Consider the following 20,831-nt stretch of genomic DNA (forward strand, 5'->3'; position numbering starts at 1 on the left):
ATGCAATTAAGGAAGAACTAATCAGAATACTGATGAACTAACGTACATGCAATACAGTATCAGTAATTTTATTTTTCGGATTATTACCCATTGCCTTATTTTTCAGACTAGATATATTGCTGCCGATGATTATTTGCAAGAGCCGTTAAATAATTTCTCAACCATTAAAAATTTATATCCAGTATACTTACTGTCACAAATGTACCTTATTCTAGTTTACTTTCTCAGACATGATAATCCCTCTATTATAGAATAATCTGCTAAATAACAATTTAGAAAATTAAACTCGTGTCAGCAGCACATATCTAAAAAAATTAAAAGTAAGGGACGCAGTTGGGAGGTCTCTGGGATGTCACAAATGTTATTTATGGCTCTAGGTACAGGTTAAATGGGCATATTGAGTCTGTGGAAGAAAATTCACTGAGATAAACCTTAGTATTTGTATATTTTTCAACATTTTTTGAAAAAACTGCCACCTATCCCCAATTAAAAACGGTATGGCTTTCTTTAACATGCCAATACAAACATATATATTTCACCTACCTCCACAGCCTTCTTTCCACTATAAGGTATTCTCTTGATAGCCACCGTGTCATTGGTGTGCACATCTCGTGCCTAAAAAAGACAGAAGACCACTGTAAAAATTAACATTTATAAACTACCATGTCCAAAAAGATACCAAAACTGCTTTTAAAGAACATTAAAAACATAAGTAAATGGATAGCAAAAAGCGTATCAAATTATCAAGGAACTGGTACTTTAGAAATAAAAATAATGCATGTTTATCTTTGAATGAGCTAGTTGAGAGGAAAAATATAGAAATTTGAACAGAACTATAAACAAAAAAAATGACTAGTACAAGTCTATGCTAGGCCTGTAAATGTCAAAATTTCAATGAAATGGACAATTCTCTAGGAAAGAACTACTAGAATTGATCTAGAGAAGAAAATCTGAGTAAAACAGTGGTGGAAGATTGAAAAGAATACTAATCATCTTTAAAATAGTTGTGAGTGGAGCAGTTTCACCAGGGGAACTTCCCAGGATAAAAGGGGAGGAAAAGGAAAGCTATCCCATTAATTGTACGGAGGCAGTCTAACCCAACAACTAAACCCTCACAAGCAGCACAAAATAGAAAGTTAGGTACCAATCTGACTTACAAATGTAGACAAGGGAACTCTAAATAAAAATTTAAAACCAAATATTACAGGGCATTAAAAGAATATTTCATTCGGATAAAATTTATTACCACAGAAATGCAAAATTTTGATACAGAAAACATTTCATAATTTGCCATATTTTTTTACAAATCAAAGGGGAAAAATACATACTTATACATATAAATGCTGAAAATGCAGAAAGAGCCCAATTCTAAATGTATTTAATGCAGGGAAGACCAAACTCTTAGAAAACCCACATGGGAAAGGTAATTCCTCAACATGATAAATCATGTCTATTGTAAACAACTATTAACTAGAATTAAGACAAGACAGCTAAAATGCTATCACCATTGCTATTTACCACTGCTGTGGAATTTTGATAAAAAGATAAAAGCATAACAGAAACATGAAAGTCAACTCTTTAGAACGTAAGAGCCAAATTCTCATTATGTGTTTAAAAAAAAAAAAGATATATAAAGAAGGCAACAAGAGGACAGCTGCAAAACATTTCAAATGAGTTCAGTAAGAAGGGTTAATCATCTCTAGACATCTGTGGAAGAATTCACTGTATTTAAGGTACCCATTAAAATGAAAAAACTAAATCTGTAACACTACCAAAATATTAAACATCTAAACAAACTTGTTGCTGAGAAAAAAAAGCAATCTTAATAGGAAGAAATAATGAAATGTGTGTATGGGAGTTTACGTAAGTCAGTGTTTTGCAATATTTGATTCAATAACAGTGTAAGTCATAAAACTGCTAAAGTAGTGTAACCAACATGGAAATTAAAGCCAAATATCTTTCCCATTTTTTCAGTAATCTAAGCAGCTCAATAAATAAAATGTTCTCTTTTTATATACACCTAATGCAAGTGACTCTAAAATAGACTATTGCCTATGTCTTTCTGTACTACTGATTTTTACTCTGCCAGGACTGGATATTAAATAAATGCTGGTCACTGACATTAAGCCTTTAACACTTACAAAAAACACTGCTCCAAAGCCTCCCTGGGAAACTTTTTTGAGATCTGTGAAGCGCTTCTCTGGATCTTCTTTGTAGAAGAGTTCTGCAATCTCAGGGTCCTTCAGGCTCTGTGCTTGGATGGTTGATGACATCCTGCTGGGCAATCAGCAGTCTGATTCTAGTTTTATACTTCTATCCCAATCCTTGGTAAATCAGTATGAATGAAGCCACGTTGGCATAAACAATTGTAGAGAAATAAGAAAAAAAAGGAAAAGCAAAGTTGCTAAGAATAATTAGTATATCATTTCTGACTACATATATAAAATTATCTTAGACGTGGAATTTCACTGAAGAAGTGTTGCCTACTAGTGCAGGAGTCTTAAACCCAGCTCATCATCACAATCACCTGTGCTGCTTTAAAAAAAAGATTCCCACTATACATAATATGTAAGTACATACTATACATACACTTCTAAAAATTAGATAAATCTTTATGTACTGGAAGGCTTTCTGTATCAGTACTTAAAGATTTATCTAACTCTGATGCAATAAGCTCATCAGCAAAAGAGATAATATAGTAGGAATACCATTAAAAACATGCCCAACAACTCAAAATGTACCCATATATTTCTAACAACAGGAAGATTCCCATCTATTAATGACCTTCAAATGCAAGAAAATAGGTAATAGATTTAATTCAGTAAGATTTCTTTTCCTTTCAGATACCACATGGTAGTGTTTAATCAACTCTAACACAGACATTCCTAAGAAAAATGCAATGGAAGAAAATAATGAATTTAACAGATACATAACTGTTTCCTCCATAACCTGATTCGTATTAAAATATGGCCTTATCAAATCTGCTTCATTATGTAAGCAGATACACTACAGAATTCCCTTGTGATTCTGGTATCAGTTCCTTTATATCAGATTACCAGATTTCAAAAATGGCTGCTATAAATGAGAGGCTTCAGAACCTGGTTCTAGAATGACACTGCCTAGATAGGAATCCTGACAACAATTATTTACCAAACTATGAACTTGGGTAACCTCATTTTCCAAATCTATAAAATGAAAGAAATAACCTACCTCCCAGAGTAGCTGTGAGGGTTAAATGAGTTAATAAATGTTAAGTGTAGACTAGTACTCAGGAACAGTAAGCAGTACACTAAATGTTAGTTAACATGTCCTCCTTAAATTTACCAATTAAAACTAAAAACTCCAAAAATTGATTTCATTAAACTCATAAGGGAAAATAAAGCTCTAGCCAGTTTTTTCCATGCCCAAAGCATGTTTTTTAAATTTTTGAATGTTTTTAATTTTATTAATTAAAAAAATTTTTTAAACGACAGAGAATTTTTTAAGCCTGTCTCCCTTTTAGTGAAGTCAACTGAACCAATTATAATGCTTGTTATTAAATATCTAACTACATAAAACACACATATCTTTCGCACTTCCCTAAATTAATACTACATTGCACTAAAAATTCAAATTACTAGTTTGTATTCCTTTTCTAACATTTTCAAGGCGGCACCATATTCTTCACTTTTACCAATCACACTGCTCTGGAAGTTAGTTCCCTGGAACAATGCTTCAATTACAATTCTTCCAACAATATGTGACAACAGAAAAGTCATATAACTTATCACTCCTAAAATGGGGAGATTGAACTAAATTCTATATAAAGTGTATCTATTCAACTTATACAGCTACAAAAAACAAAAAGCCTTCTATGTACCTAAGACCTTATTTAAGAACTTTGAATTATCAAATTATAGTACCTTTATTACGAGCAGGACTTTACATAAAATTTTGTAAAAATTTTGAAAGGAGAGAAAAAAAACATTACAAAAAATGAATACATCCTTAGAAACTTGTGGGACAGTACCAAATTGTATAAATTTCACATTAAGGTGTTATATAAAGGAAAAGAAAATTTTATTTTTTTAGAAAAAGAATTCTTACTAAAAGCAGAAAAGATACCAGATTTGACAAAAACATAAATTTAGAGATTGAACATGCTCAGCAAGCCCCAAAAGGAGCAAATTCAGAGGGTTTAGGCCTGATAAGGTCAAAACTAAAAATCAATAACAGTTATGTCTGATAAGTCCTAAATATGTCATAATGCTAAAAAGCAAAGATAAGCTAAAATTTGAATGATCACAGAATTCTTATAAAATAAAATGGAGGCCACAGAATGTTCAATACAATCTTTAAAGTGAGGAAAGAAAAGAAATGCCAATCCAGAAGAGAATCCGTTATCTAAGCAAAAGATTTGTGGAATGAATACAAAAATAATAGAGAGAAAGAGACAGAGACTTAGATGATGGAAAGCTAAGAGAATCTGACCTCCATTAAAGGAAATGTAAATATTAAACAAAAGAAAGCTAACGGCTATATTAATACCAGACAAAATATACAGAGCTTCAGAGCTAGGAAAATTACAAGGAGCAAAAAGGGACATTACATAATGTTATGATTTCATTCATCAAATTCTAAATGTATACTCACCTGACAAAAGAGCTTCAAATTACACGAAGCAAAAATTGACACAACTGAAAAGAGAAAAGTCTGTAAATGGAACACCACCACCATAGACCAACACTACCAACCAACAGGTCCTAATGACATTCCAGTATGTGGCCTGACCAGAGGATGTACAGTCTTCTCAAGTGTGCATTATGACATACACTGTGAGATCACATACTGGGTCATAAAACTAATCTTAACAAGTGAAAAAATTTCAATTCATACAAAATGTTTTCTGATAAGAGGGTAATAAACTTAAAATCAGTAACAAAACAGTTAAAAAAACAGGACCTCAAGTATGGAAATTAAATACACCTCGAGGTAACCCATGGGTCAATAAAGACATTTCAAGGGCAAAGAGAAAATAACATGAATTGTGTGAAAAGAGAAATATAACATGAAATTTACAGGATTCTTACACAGAAATTAAGGCACTAAATCATAGTAGAAAGCAAACTTCAAAGAAAAATCTAAGTTCCCATCTTAGAAATCTAGAAAGAGAAAAGCAAATAAAACCAAAGCTAAATATAGAAGGAAATACTAAAGAACAGAATGGAAATCAATGAAACTAGACAACAAAATCAGTAAAATCAAAAGCTAGTTCTTTGCAGGGAAAAAAAAGTCAATAAAACTGAAATAACTCTGCCAAGCTAACCAAAGAAAACAAGAGCAAATTACCCAAAAGAGGGCAGATCACTTTATTCCTAAAGACATTAAAAGGATAAGGATATACAATAAACAGCTCTAAAGTTGTAAAATTGACAAAATAGCTGAAATAGACAAATTACTTGGTAGTGGTACTCATAAAATACCAAAACTCACTCAAGAAGAAATAGAGAGCTGCCTCTCCCACCCAGATGATAACCTGTGGCGGCTCAGGCTCAGACCTCAAGGAGGCACCAGCTTCCACTGCCTCAGCCCCTACAGCAGGGCCCTCAGCGCACTGCTGCCAAAAAGAACAAGGCACAGTGACATTATGGGTGTCTGGGGCTAGAGGCACACCAGGGGACATGGGATGCAGGGTGGCACAGGCTGGAGAGCTGGCTGAGCTGAGCGGGTAAGCAGTCACTAGGCGGTGCGGCATCCTCAGAGGGGGCCGTGTCTAACGGGATTTACCCGCTGCTCAACACTGCCAATGGAGCAGTGAGGCTGATGGTGTCCAGCACACCTCCAGTGGACTTCCTGATTGCAGCGGGAGGATTTCACATCTCTATTCCCAGATGTAATGACTGGATACTGCTTGAACCATGCTGGCTTTGAGGCCTTGAACACACATGGAATTCAGCTCATCTCCCTAGCTGCCCATAAATTCATCTCAGATATTGCCCACAATGCTCTGCAGCACTACAAAATGAAGGGAGTACACTTAACGATGGAGGAGTTGATCCCTGCCCTCAGTGACTATGACATCAGTGTAAATAAGCCACACTACTGACAGGATTGGTTTGAAGATGGCGGCATGAGAAGTGAGACAGAGGTTTTGTCCTCCTCCCAAAACCACATATAGTATGAAAATATAATTAACACAACTAATCCTGAAAGAGCAACAGGAAAGAGGGGTCTCTAGGAATGAAAGAATATTGAGAGAACTGTGTGACCAATCCAAACAGAACAACATTCATATTAGAGGGGTACCAGAAGAAGAATAGAGAGAAAAAGGCAAAGTGTCTTTGAGGAGGTAATTGCTGAAACCTTCCCCTACCTGGGGAAGGAGATAGTCTCTCAGGCCGTGGAGGTGCACAGATCTCTGAACACAAGGGACCCAAGGAAGACCACACCAAAAGGTGTACTAATTAAAATGGCAATGATCAAGGATAAGGACAGACTATTAAAAGCTGCCAGAGAGAGTAAACAGATCACACACAAAGGAAAAACCATTAGGCCATCACCAGCCTTCCCAGCAGACACCTTACAGGCCAGAAGGGAGTGCATGATATATTTAATGCAATGAAGCAGAAGGGCCTCGAACCATACAATTATTAACTTTGGAGGGGTCTTGGCTATAAAATGAAACTCTAATTTGCATCTTCAGCTAGACTCTAGTGTTCTCACTGGTGCAAGGTTATCATTTAAATTTGAAGGAGGGATTAAACAATTTCCAGATAAGCAAAAGCTGAGAGAATTTACCTCCCACAAACCATCTCTACAGTATATTCTGGAGGAACTCCTATAGATGGAAGTGTTCCTAAGGTTAAATAGCTGTCACCAGAGGTAATGAAAATGTACAGAGAAAGAGTACAGAATGCAATACCCAATATATAAAGAATGGAGGAGGAAGAAAAGGAGAGAGAAAAAAAGAACCTTTAGCTTGTCTGTGTAATAGCATACTAAGTGAATTAAATTAGACTCTTAGATAGTAATGATGTTACCCTTGAACATTTGGTCGCCACGAATCTAAAGCCTGCAATAGCAATGAGTACATACCTATTAATAATCACCCTAAATGTAAATGGTCTGAATGCACCTTTACAAACATGACTCAGAAATGACATGATCATATTCAAAATGGCTAGAATAAAACCCAAAATTTACTGCACATGCTAAAACAAACAACACACACATACACACGCCACTGATGTGACAAATTCTCAAGGAAAAGAAGGGACAGAAGCCTATTTTGAGATGCCTCATGTTGTAATTATCACATAAAGACTTTAAATCAGCTATTATAACTATATTAAATGTGGTAATGCTTAATACTCTTAAAAATTGGAAACACTAAACTTCTAGCAGAAAAATAAAAACTACAGAAAAAATCCATGTCAAGAAATTTAGAACTGAAAAATATAATTACCAAAAATTACAAAAGACATTGCATGGCCTCAACCACTGAACAGAGATGATAGAAGGGTGTGTAAACTTGAAGATAACAGAGCAGCAGAAATTGTCTACACTGAAGAAAAGACAGGAAAAAACATTGGAAAAAATGAATACATCCTTAGAAACTTGTGGGACAGTATCAAATTGTCTAAATTTCACATTATACGTGTTCTATAAAAGAAAAGAGAATCTTATTTTTTAGATAAAACAATTCTTACTAAGAGCAGAAAAGATCTCAGCTTTGACAAAAACATAAATTTAGAGATTCAAGATGCTCAGCAAGCACCAAACAGAGAAAATTCAAAGAGTTTAGGCCCAATAAGGCATAAACTCAAAATCAGTAACAAACAGGTAGGCCTGATAAGCCTGAACATGTCATAATGCTAAAAAGCAAAGATAAACTAAAATTTGAATGATCAGAGAATTCTCATAAAGTACAATGGAGGCCACAGAATGTTCAATAGTATCTTTAAAGTGAGGAAAGAAAAGAACTGCCAACCCAGAAGAGAATCCTTTAACTAAGTAAAAGTTTTGTGGAATGAATGCAAAAATAATAGAGAGGGAGAGAGAGAGAGACAGAGAGAGAGAGAGAGAGAGAGAGAGACTTAGATGATGGTAAGCTAAGAGAATCTGACCTCCATTAAAGGAAATGTAAAATATTAAACAAAAGGAAGCTAAAGGCTATATATTACTACCACACAAAATATTCAGAGCTTCAGAGCTAGGAAAATTACAAGGAGCAAAAAGGGACATTACATAATGTTATGATTCCATTCATCAAATTCTAAATGTATACTCACCTGACAAAAGAGCTTCAAATTACACGAAGCAAAAATTGATAGAACTGAAAAGAGAAAAGTCTGTAAATGGAACACCACCACCATAGACCAACTCTACCAACCAACAGGTCCTAATGACATTCCAGTATGTGGCCTGGCCACAGAATGTACAGTCTTCTCAAGTGTGCATTATGACATACACTGTGAGATCATATACTGGGTCATAAAACTAATCTTAACAAGTGAAAAAATTTCAATTCATACAAAATGTTTTCTGATAAGAGGGTAATAAACTTAAAATCAGTAACAAAACAGTTAAAAAAAACAGGACCTTAAGTGTGGAAATTAAATACACCTCAAGGTAACCCACGGGTCAATAAAGACATTTCAAGGGCAAAGAGAAAATAATATGAATTGTGTGAAAACAGAAATATAACATGAAATTTACAGGATTCTTACATAGAAATTAAGGCATTAAATCATAGTAGAAAAAATTCCAAAGAATAATCTAAGCCCCCATCTTAAAAATCTACAAAGAGAAAAGCAAATAAAACCAATGCTAAATATAGAAGGAAATACTAAAGAACAGAATGGAAATCAATGAAACTAGAGAAGAAAATAAGTGAAATCAAAAGCTAGTTCTTTGCAGGGAAAAAAAGTCAATAAAAATGAAAGAACTCTGCCAAGCTAACCAAAGAAAACAAGAGCAAATTACCCAAAAGAGGGCAGATCACTTTATTCCTAAAGACATTAAAAGGATAAGGATATACAATAAACAGCTCTAAAGTTGTAAAATTGACAAAATAGCTGAAATAGACAAATTACTTGGTAGTGGTACTCATAAAATACCAAAACTCACTCAAGAAGAAATAGAGAGCTGCCTCTCCAACCCAGATGACAAACTGTGGCGGCTCAGGCTCAGACCTCAAGGAGGCACCAGCTTCCACTGCCTCAGCCCCCACAGCAGGGCCCTCAGCGCACTGCTGCCAAAAAGAACAAGGCGCAGTGACAGTACGGGTGTCTGAGGCTGGAGGCGCACCAGCAGGCATGGGACGCAGGGTGGCACAGGCTGGAGAGCTGGCTGAACTGAGCAGGGAAGCTGTCTCTAGGTGGTGCGGATCCTCAGAGGGGGCCGCACCTAATGGGGTTTACCTGCTCCTCAACACTGCCAATGGAGCACTGAGGCTGATGGTATTCAGCACACCTCCAGTGGACTTCCTGATTGCAGTGGGAGGATTTCACATCTCTATTCCCAGATGTAATGACTGGATACTGCCTGAACCATGCTGGGTTTGAGGCCTTGAACACATGGAATTCAGCTCATCTCCCTATCTGCCCATAAATTCATCTCAGATATTTCCCACAATGCTCTGCAGCACCACAAAATGAAGGGAGTACACTTAACCATGGAGGATTTGACCCTTGCCCTCAGTGAGTACAACATCAGTGTAAAGAAGCCACACCACTTACAGGATTGGTTTGAAGATGGCAGCGTGAGAGGTGAGACAGAAGCCTCCTCCCAAAACCACATATAGTATGAAAATATAATTAACACAACTAATCCTGAAAGAGCAACAGGAAAGAGGGGTCTCTAGGAATGAAAGAATATTGAGAGAACTGTGTGACCAATCCAAACAGAACAACATTCGTATTACAGGGGTACCAGAAGAAGAATAGAGAGAAAAAGGCAAAGTGCCTTTGAGGGGGTAATTGCTGAAAACTTCCCCAATTTGGGGAAGGAGACAGTCTCTCAGGCCTTGGAGGTGCACAGATCTCCGAACACAAGGGACCCAAGGAAGACCACAACAAAACATACAGTAGTTAAAATGGCAAAGATCAAGGATAAGGACAGACTATTAAAAGCAGTCAGAGAGAGTAAACAGATCACACACAAAGGAAAACCCATCAGGCTATCATCAGCCTTCCCAGAAGAAACCTTACAGGCCAGAAGGGAGTGGCATGATATATTTAATGCAATGAAGCAGAAGGGCCTTGAACCAAGAATACTCTACCTGGGCAAGGTTATCATTTAAATTTGAAGGAGGGATTAAACAATTTCCAGATAAGCAAAAGCTGAGAGAATTTACCTCCCACAAACCATCTCTACAATGTATTCTAGAGGGACTCCTATAGATGGAAGTGTTCCTAGGGTTAAATAGCTGTCACCAGAGGTAATAAAAATGTACAGAGAAAGAGTACAGAATGCAATACCCAATATATAAAGAATGGAGGAGGAAGAAAAGGAGAGGGAAAAAAAGAACCTTTAGCTTGTGTGTGTAACAGCATACTCAGTGAATTAAATTAGACTCTTAGATAGTAATGATGTTACCCTTGAACATTTGGTCACCACGAATCTAAAGCCTGCAATAGCAATAAGTACATACCTATCCATAATCACCCTAAATGTAAATGGTCTGAATGCACCTATACAAACGTGACTCAGAAATGACATGATCATATTCAAAATGGCTAGAATAAAACCCAAAATTTACTGCACATGCTAAAACAAACAACACACACATACACACGCCATTGGAGAATGTGACAAATTCTCAAGGAAAAGAAGGGACAGATGCCTATTTTGAGATGCCTCATGTTGTAATTATCACATAAAGACTTCAAAGCAGCTATTATAACCATATTAAATGTGGTAAGGCTTAATACTCTTAAAAATTGGACCGACTAAAGTTCTTAGCAGAAAAATAAAGACTATAAAAAAAGATCCACATCGAGAAATTCAGAACTGAAAAATATAATTACCAAAAATTACAAAAGACATTGCATGGGCTCAACCACTGAACAGAGATGATAGAAGAGTGTGTAAACTTGAAGATAACAGAGCAGCATAAATTATCTACACTGAAGAAAAGACAGGAAAAAACATTGGAAAAATGAATACATCCTTAGAAACTTGTGGGACAGTATCAGATTGTCTAAATTTCACATTATAGGTATTCTATAAAAGAAAAGAAAATCTTATTTTTTAGATAAAACAATTCTTACTAAGAGCAGAAAAGATCTCAGCTTTGACAAAACATAAATTTAGAGACTCAAGATGCTCAGCAAGCCCCAAACAGAGCAAAGAGTTTAGGCCCTATAAGGCGTAAACTCAAAATCAGTAACAGTTAGGCCTGATAAGCCTAAACATGTCATAATGCTGAAAAGCAAAGATAAACTAAAATTTCAATGATCAGAGAATTCTCAAAGTACAATGGAGGCCACAGAATGTTCAATAGTATCTTTAAAGTAAGGAAAGAAAAGAACTGCCAACCCAGAAGAGAATCCTTTATCTAAGCAAAAGTTTTGTGGAATGAATGCAAAAATAATAGAGAGGGAGAGAGAGAGAGAGACTTAGATGATGGAAAGCTAAGAGAATTTGACCTCCATTAAGGGAAATGTAAAATATTACACAAAATAAAGCTCAAAGCTATATTACTACCACACAAAATATTCAGAGCTTCAGAGCTAGGAAAATTACAAGGAGTAAAAAGGGACATTACATAATGTTATGATTTCATTCATCAAATTCTAAATGTATACTCACCTGACAAAAGAGCTTCAAATTACACGAAGCAAAAATTGATAGAACTGAAAAGAGAAAAGTCTGTAAATGGAACACCACCACCATAGACCAACAGGTCCTAATGGCACTCCAGTATGTAGCCTGGCCACAGAATGTACAGTCTTCTCAAGTGTGCATTATGACATACACTGTGAGATCACATACTGGGTCATAAAACTAATCTTAACAAGTGAAAAAATTTCAATTCAAACAAAATGTTTTCTGATAAGAGGGTAATAAACTTAAAATCAGTAACAGAACAGTTAAAAGAAAAACAGGACCTCAGGTGTAGAAATTAAATACACCTCAAGATTCAACATCCACTGGTGATAAAAACTCTCAACAAAATGGGTATAGAGGGCAAGTACCTCAACATAATAAAGGCCATATACAACAAAACCAGAGCCAACATCATACTTAACAGTGAAAAGCTGAAAGCTTTTCTTCTAAGATTGGGAATAAGACAAGGATGCCCACTCCCCCCTTTTATTCAACATAGTACTGGAGGTCCTAGCCATAGCAATCAGACAACACAAAGAAATAAAAGGCCTCCAGACAGGCAAGGAAGAAGTCAAACTGTCCCTGTTTGCAGATGACATGATATTGTACATTAAAAACCCTAAAGAATCCACTCCAAAACTACTAGATATATCTGAATCCAGCAAAGTTGCAGGGTACAAAATTAATACACAGAAATCTGTTGCATTCCTATCCACTAATGATGAACTAGCAGAAAGAGAAATCAGGAAAACAATTCCATTCACAATTGCATCAAAAAGAATAAAATACCTAGGAATAAACCTAACCAAGGAAGTGAAAGACCTACACCCTGAAAACTAAAGGACACTCACAACAGAAATTAAAGCGGACACTAATAAATGGAAATTCATCCCATGCTCTTGGCTAGGAAGAACTAATATTGTCAAAATGGCCATCCTGCTTAAAGCAATATACAGATTCAATGCAATCTCTATCAAAAGACCAAGAGCATTCCTCAGTGAACTGGAACAAACAGTTCTAAAAGTTATACAGACCACAAAAGACCCCAAATAGCCAAAGCAATCCTGAGAAGGAAGAATAAAGCAGGGGGGATTACATTCCCCAACTTCAAGCTCTACTACAAAGCCACAGTAATCACAATAATTTGGTACTGGCACAAGAACAGACCCATAGATCAATGGAACAGAATAGAGAGCCCTTATATAAACCCAAGCATATATGTGTTGGGAGCCGGGGCTATGTCCCTTCCCCCACGTCTGAACGCAGCATGGGAAAGCACAAGCTTGAGAGCAACCGGTGCAGTCCTTGGAAGTTATCTGCTCACAAAAACATATCTTGTCCTTGAAGATGGGCCAAGACTCCTCACTCTGAAAATAGGGAGACCTTGAGGATGTGTGAAAACACCTCCCCGCCAGCGCCACCTAAGGTCCAATTATCTCCTGACCCACCCCTTACTTGCTACTTGTATAAATTGAGCCTGTAAACAATAAACTTCGCCAGCTTGATCAGACATCCTGTCTTGCTGGTCATTCTTTGTGTCCCTTGCTTGTCTCATTTCTGCAGGCGTCTCCGGCACACTCCACGTTCGTCCTGCGGGCCGGGACATATATGGCCAATTAATATATGATAAAGGAGCCATGAACATAAAATGGGGAAATGACAGCCTCTTCAACAGGTGGCATTGGCAAAACTAGACAGCTACATGTTGGCAAAACAGGACAGCTACATGTAAGAGAATGAAACTGGATTACTGTCAAACTGCATATACAAAAGTAAACTCAAAATGGATCAAAGACCTAAATGTTAGTCATGAAGCCATAAAACTCTTAGAAGAAAACGTGGGCAAAACTCTCTTGAATATAAACATGAGGACATTTTTGTGAATATGTCTCCTTGGGCAAAGGAAACAAAAGCAAAAATGAACAAGTATGACTATATCAAACTAAAAAGCTTCTGTACAGCAAAGGACACCATCAGCAGAACAAAAAGGCATCCTACAGTATGGGAGAATATATTCATAGATGACATATATCCGAAAAGAGGTTGACATCCAAAATATTTAAAGAGCTTGCAAGCCTTAACAACCAAAAAGCAAGTAACCTGATTAAAAAATGGGCAGAGAATCTGAACAGCCACCTCTCCAAAGAAGAAATTCAGTGGGCCAACAGGCACATGAAAAGATGCTCCACATCACTAATCATCAGGGAAATGAAAATTAAAACCACAGTGAGATGTTACCTCACACCAGTTAGGATGGCCAACATCCAAAAGACAAACAACAACAAATGCTGGCGAGAAGTGGAGAAAGGAGAACCCTCCTCCTACAGTGCTGGTGGGAATGTATAAATTAGTTCAACCATTGTGGAAAGCAGTATGGAGGTTCCTCAAAAAACTCAAAATAGAAATACCATTTGACCCAGGAATTCCACTCCTAGGAATTTACCCTAAGAATACAGGATCACAGATTCAAAAAGACTTAATGCACCCCTATGTTTATCGCAGCACTATTTACAAATGCCAAGAAATGGAAGCAACCTACATGTCCATCAGATTATTAATGGATAAAGAAGATGTGGTACATAGACACAATGGAGTATTATTCAGCCATAAAAGAAAACAAATCCTGCCATTTGCAACAACATGGAAGGAGCTAGAGGGTATTATACTCAGTGAAATAAGCCAGGCGGGAAAGACAAGTACCATATCATTTCACTCATCTGTGGAGTATAACAACAAACCAAAACTGAAGGAACAAAACAGCAGCAGACTCACAGAACTCAAGAATGGACTAATGTTTATCAAAGGGAAAGGGACTGGGGAGGTTGGGGGGAAACGGAGGGATAAGGGGATTAAGGGGCATTATGATTAACACACATAATATAGTGGGGACATGGGGAAGGAAGTATAGCACAGAGAAGATAGTGACTCTATAGCATCTTACTATGCTGATGGACAGTGACTGTAATGGGGTATGTGGGACTTTTTAATAGGGGGAAGGCAGTAATCACAATTTTCCTCATGTGAAACCTGAGTTTACGACTGTATATTAATGACACCGTAATTTTAAAAAAGATGTTGTCACCTTGGGATAATTAATGTGCTCATTCTTAAATGTTTAAGCCTTTAAGATAATATTAGAGACATGTTAAAAACTGTCTTATGACTTGAATTCAAATGCTTATTTGATAACACACTTACGATTTTAATTTGAAAAGCATAACATAATTTGCAAATTGTATTTAAGTGTAGGATAACTTGACCTACTACATTAATAATTTTTAATTATTAGATTTTCAGGGCTAACAAGTTTAAATGCTTAAGAATATTTAGTTAAATGATTAGAAAGTCTAGAAAGTGTTATCAATCCTTGTAAGATATCTGTGTCAGTCATTTGGAGTATTTAAAAGACTGAAACATACTAAATTTTTATACAGGTTCAGGCATTTAAAAGAATTAAATTAGTCATGTCTGCTTGGGCAGCTTAAGGTTATATTTATGAGTCATCAGGGGAACAAAGTTGACTGAAGGTTTCTTCTATTCAAAGATTGTTAGGTTCAGAAATTGAATAAAATGATGTGTCAAGAGAATAAAAAGACAAGACACAGACTGGGAGAAAATATTTGCTAAAGACATATCTGATTAAGGACTGTCATCCAAAATACAGAGAGCACCTTTAAAACTCAACAATAAAAAAAACCAAACAACCCAATTAAAAAATGGGCCAAAGACCTTAACAGACACCTCATCAAAGTAGATGTTTAGATGGGAAATGAGCATATAAAAGATGACATCACATGTCATCAGGGAAATTCAAATGAGCCCACAGTGAAGTACTGCTACATACCTCTTAGAATGGCAAAAGCCAAAACACCAGCACCACAAAGTACTGTTGAAGATGTGGAGCAACAGGAAACTCTTATTCATCGCTGGAGGGAATGCAAACTGGTAGAGCTACTCTGGAGTACACTTTGGGGGTTTCTTACAAAAGTAAACACACTCCTACCATAGGATCAAGCAATTCAGACCTTTGGTATTTATCCAAAGGAACTGGAAACTTGTGTCTACAAAAAATATGCATGGATGTGTTGTAGCAAGTTTGCTCATAACTGCCAAAACTTGAAGCAACTAAGATGTCCTTCAGTAGGTGAGTGGATAAATAAACTGTGGTACAGCCAGACAATGGAATATTATTCAGCACTAAAAAGAAATGAGCCATCAAACTATGAAGACATGGTGGAACCTGAAATGCAAATCACTATGTGAAAGAAACCAATCTGAAAAGGCTCCAATCCATACGATTCCAACTATATGTTATCCTGGAAAAGGCAAAACTATGGAGAGACAGCAAAAAGAGCAGTGGTTGACAGGGGTTAGAGGGAAGGGAGGAATGAACAGGTGGAACAGAGGATTTTTAGAGCAGTGAAGCTACTCTGTGTGATACCATAATGTCATTAAACATCTTTCCAAAGTCAAACAAAGTACACCACCAAGAGTGACCCCTAATGTAAACTGTAGACCTTGGATGATTATGTGACAGCGTAGGTTTACTGATTTAACTAACAAATGTCCTGCTCTAGTGCAGGAAGTTGATAATGGGGAGGCTGTGTGTTGGGGGGACAAGGGTTATATGAGAACTCTGCTTTTTTCACTCAGTTTTGTTGTGAACCTAAAATAGCTCTAAAAAATAAGTGTTTTTTAAACAAGGTGTATCAGCAAAGCAAAGCTTAAGGAAAACTGTACTTAGATTCAAAATCATTAATATGTTACATTAATGATCAAAAGCATGCATTCTTTGAATATTTAAAACAACTAACAGGTGAACTGCCTGTTCCTAGTTTCATATTTATCCATCAAGACTGAGGTCAGATCTAGACTCACAAATGTGGTTAATGCATGTACTCACCCTCTGGTATTTTGTTAACTAGTCTCTACCTCTGGTCCTGCCAACTCTGCAATCCACCTTCCAAACTGCTTGTCATAGTCATCTTTCTAGCAGGCAAATCCCATTACCTTTTGTTCCCAGTGAACATCTTTCAGTGGCCCCTCTTTCCTTAAGAGGAAGTTCTGCTCCTTACCAAGGCACTCAGATAAGATTCTATACCTTCTGGTGCCAGCCTGCCTCTGCACTTTCATTTCCAGCTACTTTTCTCTCACGTTTTTCAGCCAGCCAAACTCCTTGTAGAGTGCCAGTAATTCCACACGATTGTTATCCCTTGGTCTCACCTTGTGCTGTGTTTTTCCTCATTCTTCACACATGATCTCTTCTCAGAACCTTTCAGTGACCATCTGACTTCATGTTTCTGTAACTTTCTCTTTATTATCATAGAATTGACTACATTTCATTGAAATTATTCTCAGCCTATGTGTCTTTAAATTCACTGAGGATAAACTCATCAAGGACAGAGACTATGCCTAATTCATATGTCAAATTCCTAACATAAGGCCTGGTACACAGCTGGCATTCAGTGCTTGTCAAATTATTCTTTGGTATTACTCAAGTGATAGCAAAGTTTCCTTTACTCCTTTCGAGAGGGGTGAGAGAGAGGGCAACCCTTGGACCTCAGTCTAGGTGGGGATTACCATGGACCATGACAAAGTGATGCCATCAAAGGCTGGGGAATGTGGCACTACCCAGTCCAGTTCTGGGAAAGCCAAGACGCTGATCTGCCATCGAGAAGGACAGAGAAGACAGGATGGGGAGGGGGCTCTTTTGTCCCCTCCTGGCATAAGCTGGGAGCTCTGTCCTCTCGCTTTATCTCTAAATAAAAGCCTCCACTTGCTCTCCCCACCCCCCAAAAAAAAAAAAGAAACAGGATGGGGAGCAGCAGGCTGGGGCCAGTGCATAGGGCAGGATGCTATCTGAGTCCGTGAACCAAGCAAACTGGAACTGGTGGGAGAAAAGGAGCAGCTCTACAATCAGCATTTGCAGTTGTGTATATTAAGGGATATTAATATGTACTCTAGGCTGAGGATGACTTTTGCAGATACTTGAAGGAATACAATGATTTTAACAATCTTCAAAGATTGCAATGAGATTAAATAGCCCTCAATTTTAGTCATACACAGTGAAAGTAGGAAATGACTCACAAATAAGCCACTCCTCCACCGTCCTTTACTGATAAAGAAACTTAGACCAGAGGAGGTTAGTTATTGGTCTAAGAGACACAGTTGAAGATAAGTAGTGCCAAGCACTTTAACCCACAGATCCTGACTCACTAGGCCAGAATTAAGTTTTACTTTAACCAACTGCCTTCCTTGTTCCTTTCATTCATTCCAAGTCATCAATGTTGGCTGAATTTTGACATTCTGGAATTGTAACTTAATGTATTTTAAATGAAGACTAGGTATCAAATTAGTATGTTAAAATTATTACTGAATGACTAACTAAAAGTGATCTATATACCCCTCCCACCCAGAACAAAATGATTTTTTTAAATGAGGTTTTCCACAGAAATTCAACTCTGTGTGATGCTTTAAAACACTTAAAAATTTATTTTACAGGTATTATTTGATAATAACTCAAGTCACAACTGACAGTCCAAAGGAAATGTGCTAGATTGTGATTTTAGACTATCATAGGAAACACAGGCAAGATTAAAGCAGGAAAAAAGGCATTGGCCTCTTAGACATAAGACAGATGACTTTGTGCAAAGAAAGACAAAATTCCTTTCATGACATGTTAAAACTTTAAGTGGGTTGAATCATAAAACTAGTAATCATTTATTTTAAAACTATGGCAAGAAAACAGTTTTGGAAATTATTTTTTGAAAAGCTCTTTAGAGTTTTCTAATTTGTGTTATTTTAGAGAGTATCTGATTTTTCTTTTCCTGGCATTCCTTTGGATTGTGCTGACTCACAAATGCACAAGTGAATTGTAGACCCCAGGAATATTTAAAGGGACACACACACAGTGGGTGCTGCCAACACCAATCAGACAAAGACAAGAGAAGAGGAAGGGAGACTCTTTTTACTGGAGAGTCACCAAAACAGTGCTATGGTAAACTGAAGGCAGCAAGCTGTGCTCAGAGGCTGTGGCAATCGTACTGCTTAACTTGATATTGAAGTTGCGTCTTTCCAAAATGGAACTGAAGCAGCTATGACAAAGGACAAATCCAAGAAAGCCAGTGAGAGAGCATAAAAAAATCAGGACTGGGAAAAAGAGGAAATAAACCCCATGCAAGTAAATTCTACCGTCCCCGAACCAGGACAGTGAGAGTTCGAACCAGGACAGTGAGAGTTTCGGAGTCTCTGCTTTTATATGGCCGGTCCTGGGAGAATCACCTTGAACCTACAAAAATCTTCAAAGACTAGTTAGCAGGGGTTGTACTTCAGCTCCAGAGACAAAATGTATTTTCGTTTACCCTAAGCTGTATGTTTGGATGACTGGATGTTCAATAAACACTGAGTATGTTTAAGTTTGGCATATACAGTTTTAAATAAATGAATTATATTTGTCAGTAGATGCTAACTGCAGGACAGGTTTCATTTTAATGTCACTAAACATCCCTCTACCAAGCAAGAGAAAGGAGTTGAGCCAAATATAAGTGAAACATTGCCTCTAATGAGCGGGACTTAGAAATAAACAAACCAATTAAAAATGATTCCCTGGTTCTAAGATAGCAACTTCTGGGGGAGGGAACTGGTAAGAGATCAGCTCTTCTGATAACAAACAGGGAAAAAACCTAGAGAGGCCCAGCACCTGGTGAGAAGCAGAAGCGGCTTGCTTGGTGTACCACATGCTGCCAGTTTGGAGGATGCCCTGAGATCCAGTTAACCTCTCCTGTCTTCCCCTAACCGGGCCACAGTTCAAGGGAGCGTCAACCACTAGGAACATTCACTGTATGAGTAAGGATTGGAGAAAAGGATGGGTGCTGCTTTTTACTTTATTCATTGCAACCCCAAATAACTGGCTTCTGCTTTAGGAGTCAGGATATCCCCTACCCCAGGGCTTAAATCAACTTGTCTCCACAGGTACAAGCTGTGGGTGAAGGCAGGGTCAGGGAGACGGCAGGGAAGAGCCAGATTTGAATCTGCATTTGGCAGGGGGCAGTGAGGGAGATGCACAGAAGTGGTCACGTCCAGAAAGGGATCAGAGTCCAGAAAGAGACAGAGCTAAACCGACTGGTATCCTGCCAGCCAGCTGGAGCAGAAATAATCTCATTTGTACTCCTGATGCAGCTAATTTAGGATTTACATTGTGCTGAAACACTCAGAGGAGGACAAGGTCTTGGTTCATTGAGCCAGAACAAGAGCAAAAAACCCACCGGGTCACCTATGGTGCTTGGGACATAAGAATTGAGCATAAGAATGGGACTACCTATGGAACAGGTGGCATGTGGAGTCTCCTGGAGTATCTCTCATAGCTTGTCTGCAATCTCTGGATGGTGATCTTATGTTATCTGGAATATGACTGAAACTCATGTCTTCTGAGTTAGGAACTTCCTCTCCCATTGATGAATCAATTACAAACACATTTCACTAGTAAGAAAAAACCTATTTCACTAGGAAATGTACTAAGATCATCTCTGAGTCCAGATGTTACAGTTCAGATGTGCCCAAAAGGTGGCCAGGTAAAGTTAACAGCACCATTTTCAGCATGATTGATGTCCATCCCCCAGCCCTCATGTGCACTACTCTACTCTTTACAGAGATAGCCACAATAAATTCTATAAACTTAGTGATTTTAATGAGACTTAGTAATAATTATATATTATTTGTAATTAATAGAATATCTGATTATTAAATTAATTATAATTACTTAGTAAGTTTAGCAATCTCTCAGTTGTTCAACTCCTATTCAGTCGTCATCATTTTTCTCCCAACAGCAAAGGCTGCTGTTGGTCAAGCAAATTCTCCTGCTCTCATATATCAATCCAATTACCCTGCCACCTTTGGTGGGGGGGTGGGGGGGGTGGGGGGGTGGCCAGAACGGGTCACGAATCTATTGAAGAATGTAGCATTCAGATATGAAGATGATCAAGTTAGTGCCTCTATTTCTAAACCAAAAAGTCACTCAACTG

General features: G+C 37.4%; 1 protein-coding gene across 1 annotated transcript in view; it reads right to left on the minus strand.

Annotated features, from left to right (window-relative positions):
* LOC140845620 (serine/threonine-protein kinase TAO1-like) overlaps window positions 1-20,831 on the minus strand; it is an 88,592-nt gene that overhangs the window by 48,811 nt on the left and 18,950 nt on the right. Inside the window, 2 exon segments of the mRNA XM_073220244.1 lie at window positions 544-615; window positions 2,142-2,324. Coding sequence (XP_073076345.1) covers window positions 544-615; window positions 2,142-2,273 — 204 coding nt within the window. The 5' untranslated portion in view covers window positions 2,274-2,324.

Source organism: Manis javanica, chromosome 2 (assembly GCF_040802235.1).
Source record: "Manis javanica isolate MJ-LG chromosome 2, MJ_LKY, whole genome shotgun sequence".
Lineage (NCBI taxonomy): Eukaryota > Metazoa > Chordata > Mammalia > Pholidota > Manidae > Manis > Manis javanica.